General features: G+C 41.3%; 1 protein-coding gene across 1 annotated transcript in view; it reads left to right on the plus strand.

The window, feature by feature from the left end:
* LOC111865352 (centaurin-gamma-1A) overlaps nucleotides 1-8,050 on the plus strand; it is a 208,751-nt gene continuing 200,701 nt past the window's right edge. The window contains exon 1 of the mRNA XM_023853294.2: nucleotides 1-501. Coding sequence (XP_023709062.1) covers nucleotides 327-501 — 175 coding nt within the window. The 5' untranslated portion in view covers nucleotides 1-326. The remainder of the gene's footprint in view (nucleotides 502-8,050) is intronic.

The raw sequence follows: 8,050 nt of genomic DNA on the forward strand, positions 1-8,050 counted from the left end.
GTGCGCGGTTAGATGTTGAGGTGTCAAGACTAGTTAGGTGGAGTTCTGAGAGTTATATCGTCTTTCAAATGCTGTAAGTAAGGCTGTTGTCGGTGGTGTCTGTTGCTGATTTTAAACGTATGAAAATGTTGGGTGCTGCATCTCGTGTTGCAGAGAGTGTTAGTTCCGTGTGTGCTTCGTGGAGTGTCAGATTTTGTGTAGGTTAGGCTATCCAACGCCATATTGTGTGAAGAGGTGTGTTTCCTAGCAGTTGTAAACAAATACATAATCGTGTCCTTAAACAATGTGATGATCTAGTAATGGAATGAGAATTAGTGACCTGAACAATGAGTACAAGACCACATTTACAACCGTTTCTTAACAACTCACTTGCCATTAGGCAAGAAATACAGCGTTTTGAAAGTGTTCATCCATCCATATATGCAATTTATGACTTGATTGAACTTGTACCCAACGCATCGGTTGCTCAGCAAATCCGGGACCATGTCGTCTGTATAGAAGGTAAACAATTGATAGTGTGATCTGGATTGTAAACCCTTTATTTTCTACTAAATTTTAAATGTTGCAGACTGAGGTTATATTTTATAACCTAACTTTGTTGTAACCTGGTATTTTCATGTGGAGAAACTGCTTTAAGTATTTACAATATCACAGTTTCGGTATGACAGAACAAATCTTCACCAAGTAATTATTGTAATTGTTACTACGGTTTGGAGGAAGTTTAACTTGTCACCTTATTCTGATGATGTTCAAAGATATATATTTTGTTCAGAGAGTGGAAACTGGTTAAAATCCAAACCAACTGTAATAGAAAGTGATTGCACTGATGTGTTAGATGTAAACTTAAAGAATATTTGAAGGTGATATTTTGACATAAATGTGAGTTCAAGAGAAGGACTGAATATGGAATTATAGCAGAATTTAAATAAATAACATACACAGTGACATCACTGTATTGTTGAATTTGGCATAATTTTAAGGTGTAGCATTTTTAAATATGAACGCTTATCTTGCCCCACATTAAACAATAATTTCGTTGACAAGTGAAATGCAGTATGCCATTGTCAGCTGACTTTACTGACTCAGCACTGTTTCCTTTATTCTCTCAGTGCTGGTTAAGTAGCTGATGACAGAATGCACTGACTGTGTACAGAAGTAAATCAAGTCAGCATTTTTTATGCTTGTATGGTGTTTATATAGTTCATAAGCAGTTGTTTTATTGTGCATTTGTGATGCCCCTGTTTACGTCAACTCTCTTCTGTTATTCCAGTGCAACTCTTGATGGTCATTTAGAGTTTCCCAGAGTCTGTAGCATTTAATATCTAATAATCTAGGTACTGACCATGCAGATAGAGGTCAGTGTTTATATTCTTATTTCAGTGTTCAGGCAGTTAGATACTGACATCGCACTGCAGAGTCTTGGGTTCATTTCTGGTTCACATCATGTGAAATTCGTGGTGGACAGAGTGACACAGGAGCTCCTCAATTTTCTTTCGATTTCCTCCAGTAGTCATAATTCCACCAGTGCTCTATACCAATTTATCACCCCCCCCCACAATATGTACAATAGGTTTGATCAGGCAGCACAGTATCACATCCTTGGTCTTTAAGGTGAGGGGACCTCATCTCTGTCCTGGCACTTGGTCACTGAATAAAGAAGTTAGTTTTTTCATGTCACTTGTTTGTTTATATTCCAAGCTTTCTGGAATTTATGATGTTTTCAAATGTAAACACGAAGACGCAAGTTTGTGACTCAGTAGTGGCATTTCTGTTTTTAATATACTATTGTTTGGGCTTCCAAAAACTTGCCTGTGGAGAATATCATTAATTGCTTTCTTCCTTGTAAAGAGGAACAGTATTAAATACATAAGAGTAAACCCTCGCTAATCCAGAGTAAATGGGGGAGAGAGATCACCCAGAGTAAGTGATAATCCAGATTAGTGAAGCAAAGGGTAGCCCAAAAAGAAATTAACTTAAAACACAAATAAATGGAAATTTTAATGATATAAGTGGTTCTGATGAAAATAAAAAATATCACTTGTAAAGCTTTTATTTAAAAAACTGTAAAAAGACAATACATTTATTCATCAAAAAGGGCTGGGATAGCTCAGTTGGTATAGCGACTGGCTATGGGCTGCACAATGAAGGGGCCGGTCAGAGTTCGAGTCCCAGAAGGGTCAAGAATTTTTTTCCACATTGTTGAGATGGGCTCTGGGGCCCACCCAGCATCTTATCCAATGGGTATTGGGGGCTCTTCCCCACAGGTAAAGTGACAGGGGTGTGAAGCTGACCACACCTGCAGTTAGTGCCAGGTCACTACCCCATATGCCTTCATGACACAGTGCTTAATTACTTAAGCACAGGGACAACTTTACCTTTTTATTTATTCATTGATAGAAGACTCAGAAGTTGTATTTGTTTTTGGACTTATTTTTTATTTCAGTTTATAAATAAAGGCTCTACAATGATATTTTATTTATTTATGTATTTTCATCAGCACTACCCATATTATTCAATTTTCCATTTATTTGTTTCCTAAGTTTATTTTTTATCTTTTAGGGCTGTCTTTTGCTTCATTAATCTGGATGACCACCTCCCCAGTTAGTCTGGATTAGTGAGGGTTCGCTGTATTATCTACCAGACTACACAGTATCAAGCCCTGTAAGACTGTAATCTTAATGTTTAAACGTAACTCCTTACTCTGTAGATAGCCCAGTGCCAGGTGGGAGATGAAGCCCTGACCTTAAAGGCCAGTCAGGGCTATCATGCACCTTGTGGGTGGGGTTTAGTTGTGGGTTCAGTATCAGGGCCTGGACAAACTTGAGCATGTCATCAGATTCCTGATCTCCCTGAAGGTCTTATATAGAAGAGTGATATATGTGTATGCCATGATGTCTTTATTTGCATTGACAAGCCCAGTAATTTCTCCCAAAGCTTATTTTGTTCTTCTTCTTGTCCTGATGGTTTGCTCAAGGTCATATGTGTCAACAGTTCTACACACAAATAAAATAAAGTTAAATGTCAAGAAATTTTAAGAACTTACTCTGTCATGTAGGCTGCAGCAAATGCAAGGAAACTGGCCAGAAGGTACATCATTTTGGGTTGAGGGACTGCTTACTTGCATAGTAAGTTGGTAGTCCATCTGGCTTCACATCATTTTGAGTTGAGGGACTGATTACTTGCACAGTAAGTTGGTAGTCCATCTTGCTTCACATCATTTTGAGTTGAGGGACTGATTACTTGCATAGTAAGTTGGTAGTCCATCTGGCTTCACATCATTTTGAGTTGAGGGACTGCTTACTTGCGTACTAAGTTGGTAGTCCATCAGGCTTCACATCACTTTGGGTTGAGGGACTGCTTACTTGTATAGTAAGTTGGTAGTCCATCTGGCTTCACATCATTTTGAGTTGAGGGACTGATTACTTGCACAGTAAGTTGGTAGTCCATCTGGCTTCACATCATTTTGAGTTGAGGGACTGATTACTTGCACAGTAAGTTGGTAGTCCATCTGACTTCACATCAGCGACTGAGAGTATGCATCTCCAGTTTACTTTTAGCTAGATGTAGGTATGAAAAATCTCAGAGCTGGCGGAGAGGTTAGGGACATTTAATCATGTGATGTTGGTTACCATCTCAGTCAGTGATGGGAAGTTATTGGTATGTGTGTTATCAGTGTCATATCAAAGAATTACTGAGCGAGTGAAACTTTTTTGTCAGGTATTTTGGTAGAAATATTAATTAACTGACAAAAAATTGTTAGCTTGCATGTGGATAGATAGATGTGAGAGAGGGGGGGGCGGAAGGGGAATGTCATCTATGACATTGTTGAACAAAATGTGGGTGTTTCCTCTGACCTTGATGACATAATATGCTGAAGGTGTTCCCGAACCATTTTTTATTATAAGTCCGACAGTTCAGTTAGAGTGTTGGGAGGTTCCCAGTTGAGGACTTGGTAGGATACTAGCCTACAGGAATGTTAAGTGTCTTATGAAAGCAGGTATACTAGGATGAAGATTCATGATTCTTTAATTTTTGGGCCACTTGCGTATCATTGGAAAGAGTCTTGGGTGCCCTGCTGTAGGATACTGGTTTTACTAAGCATTTTCATATGCTTAGACATGCAAATAATGCCATGTCTTTTTATTACCACTCCTGTTTTATCACACACTGTATATCAGGCTGCACTGCAGTGGTGACAACATAATAGCTTCTAATTACCATTACATTTTTATGATAGTAATGGAGGTGAGTTTTGTTCATATGAGATTCACCCATCACTCATAAAGCTGAGCCCTTCTTGAGAAGCTGTCAAATTGTGCAGCTACTCAAGAACTTCCCAGCATTTTATAGAACCCGAAGGTTCATTACCATGTTCACAAGAGCCCTCGACTGGTCCCTATCCTGAGCCAGACCAATCCAGTCCATACCATACCATCCCATCCCATCCCATACCAGCCCATACCTTCCCATCCCATCCTATCTCTTTAAGATCCATTTTAATATTGTCTACCCACCTATGTCTTGGTCTTCCCAGTGATCTCCTTCCTTCTAGCTTTCCCACCAATATCCTATATGCAATCTAACTCGTCCCAATTCGTGCTACATACCCTGCCCATCTCATCCTCCTTGACTTGATCATTCTAATTATACTTGGGGAAGAGTACAAGTTATGAAGCACCTCATTATGCAGTTCTCTCCAACCTCCTGTCATTTGTGATTACATTAATTAATGCAGTCTGTAGAGTAGGTTTAGTTGAGGTAACTTGTTTTAATATAGTTTCATTGTGTGGTTTTAGATTGACTAACTGTATTCGTCCTCACTAGGCAGTGGGATGAGGCAAGGTTCAGTAATTCTTTCTACAGTTTGATTGATATGGAATAGCTCATATTCTTAAAATGCTGGATATGAGTGAAATATGGAGTAGTTTTTTAAAGTGATTACTTCTGTTAGTTATATTTAGAGAATACGTTTGCCGGCATGACGTTTTATTTAACAGTTTGTGCAGGATTTTTCTCTCTTCTTGAAATTATATGTGGAATGTTCACCTCATGTCTTTGATAGATAGTTTAACTGTTTATTTTTTTAGTTCAGGTTACTTTCGATCAGTGGTAGGAGAGTTTGCAAAGATGAGGTTGTATTTTCTGGGAGTTCAGTAGGTCAGATGGAACAAGTGTGGCATTGAAGAGGCAGGCAGGTGATGATAACATATTTCTGTGAAACTGAGCATCATCGCTTAGTCGCAGGGTTCTTCATGTACATGTGAATCAAATGAGCATTTACTGTTACACAAAATAAAAAGGGGTAAAAGATAAAGTTGTCTCTGTGCTTAACTAGTTAAGCACTACCCCGTTAAGGCGTATGGGGGAGTGGATGTGAAGATCTATATTTTACTTGACTTCCGATCTGGTTGGAAGTGAGTGGTCAGCTTCACGCCCCTGCTGCTTTACCCCTGGGGAAAGAGCCCCCGGTACCCATTGGATGGGAGGCTGGGTGAGCCCCAGAGCTGGTCTGCATGACGTCGAGAAGAGAAAATCGTGGACCCTACCGAGAATCGAACTCTGACCCCACGTTCTTCCAGCCTGTAGGCAGTCGTTATACCGACTGAGCTATCCCGGCACCATTCACACTTGAGTACATACTTCAAAAGCATGTGGCATTTAGGAGCAAGAGGACTTTCAGACCGTGTTGAGGGCAGCTGGAGAGACTGAAACCATGCAAGAAAATATCCAAGATTGGCTTCAACTGGATGAAGGAGACACGGGATTTCAGTTTCTGACAGAGGAAGAAATTGCTGCAGTGACATTTTTTATTGTTTATTTTTATCAGCACAACGTACATTATTTCAAATTTCCATTTATTTGTTTTCTAAGTTTTTTTTTTATCTTTTAGGGCCATCTTTTACTTCATTAATCCGGACGACTTCTCCCCCCCACCAATTAACCAGGTTTACTGTGTTTATTTAAGTGGGTAACACAGATGTGATGCGCATGTGTGGGCATGACAACCCCCTTTTAGCTCTCAAGGCAGGTGTGCCCACAGAGGGATCATGATTTCTGTTAGAAGCGTAATGAAATCCGTGCGAAGGTATGTCTGGTGTTTGGACCGCACAGAGGGGAACTTGCTGGTCTGCATCAGAGCCAGTATGGGAAGGAAAGCTGTGAAGAGTTCCTTGGATGTGGGTCAGACTGGTCTCCTTGCATTGTTCCAAACCGCCCAGCCATGAAAGCGGAGCTGAAATAACAATTCAAATATTGCACCGCTTAATTGCCGTTCCCCCAGCCCACCCCCACCCCCACTTTCACGCTGTGCATTGCTGAAACGAGCCAAGATTTGGATTTGGGTTATATACTTTTGCCAGTTAGCATTACAGAATTAACTCTTTGAAGCACAGTGGTTGCCATGTGTACAACCTGCTGTAAAGTTAAAGTTGTCCCTCTGATTAAGTTAATTATCACACCATGAAGGTGTATGGAGGAATGATTGTATAGCTCCACCGTTCTTGACCTCGGCGTTATATGCAGGTGAGTGGTCAGCTTCACGCTACGGCCTCTTTACCTTCGTGGAAATAGCCCACGGTACCCTTTGGATAGGAGGCTGGTTGGGCCTCGGAGCTGGTCTGGTTGCTGTGTTGACCCTGCCGGGAATCGAACCCACGGCAATGGAGCCCGTAACCAGTCATTATACAGACTGCTGTTCTAAGTTTAAAAATTCTGCATTTTTCTGATGCAGTGTTTTTTATGGGTTTCGCATGAAATTAACAATAGACATCCATAAAAACAAAACTTTCCCGTGGTAATGAAAACGTAATATTTTCCACAAGGTACGAATTGAATTTGTAAATCCTTTCCTGAACTGCCGTGAAGACAGGAATGTTACGTAGTTTTGTCGGCACGCCCCCCCCCCCCCCCCCCCGCCGCGGCACGNCCATAGGAGAAATAACACATACTTGGCTGTTGCACAGTAGGACAGCGCAGTCATTATGTAGATTGGCTGTTTTGTGTGAATTCTGGACTACAATGAGTGATGAGGCCAAAGACGGTTTCACCTGCTTCCGCCGTACATGTGTAAACTTTCCCTGCCTGCTGGGCCACATACAGAAAGCAGAATAGCAGTTACTGAAAACGGGGCGTAATGTTTTAAAAGCGTGGTTGTGCATCAGCGTTGCCCCAGGCTGCGGTACTAAGGTGTGTAGGTCACGCGTAGGCTGTTTTTGCGACTGATGTGCATGAGTGAGCCAAGTCTCTTCAATTGCCTCTGTGTGTGTGTGTGTGTGTATACGAGTATATTGTGACATGTAGACCCATTTCTAGGCAACGCCCAAAATACGTGCACGTAGCAATAGAAAAGGTATTGGAAGAAGTGTTTCCTCTGTGGTCCGCACCATGCCCAGTGCTAGGAAACGGGCCGATAAACACGCATTCTGACAACAGAAGAGTTGTTTTTTATGTGATCCGCGCAATGCCTAGTGCTGCGTAACGCTCCAATGAACACGTATTCTCACACGTGACACGTGTTTTCCGTGAGCTCCCACCTGAGTCTATATAACGAGAGGCGAACGGGAGTTCAGTTCAGTTGATGGTTCAACTGTGGAGTGTTAACCAGCGGACAACGGAAGCTAAGATTGGATATCAGGAAACGTCTAGTGAAAACACGGCAGAGAAATAGCCATTGTGGAGAGCTGTTACCAAGTACAGACTAGTGGAAATAGACTGAGAAGACTTAGTGTGGAGTGATTTGTAGTGTGCGGATCAGCAATAATGTTATAATTAGCTGTAGTTACGACCTGTAAGGTTAGTAAATCTGTTCACCGATCCAAACCCCGTCTATAGCCACTAATACGCATGACAAATACTCGGCACTCAACGCAAACAAAGCAACTATTATCACCAAGATTCTCCAGATGTGGAATGGTACTCTTCATCATAATCAGTTGACATCAGTGCCTGTTATGGACCGCAATTCAAAACAACCAGAACCTGATGTAGAAGGGTGTGAGGCTGATGAGCTGGCTTGTCAGTTTGCAGATTCATTTTATTCAGCACTGAACCA

The sequence above is a fragment of the Cryptotermes secundus genome, unplaced genomic scaffold, assembly GCF_002891405.2.
Source record: "Cryptotermes secundus unplaced genomic scaffold, Csec_1.0 scaffold17, whole genome shotgun sequence".
In the NCBI taxonomy this organism is placed as follows: Eukaryota; Metazoa; Arthropoda; class Insecta; order Blattodea; family Kalotermitidae; genus Cryptotermes; species Cryptotermes secundus.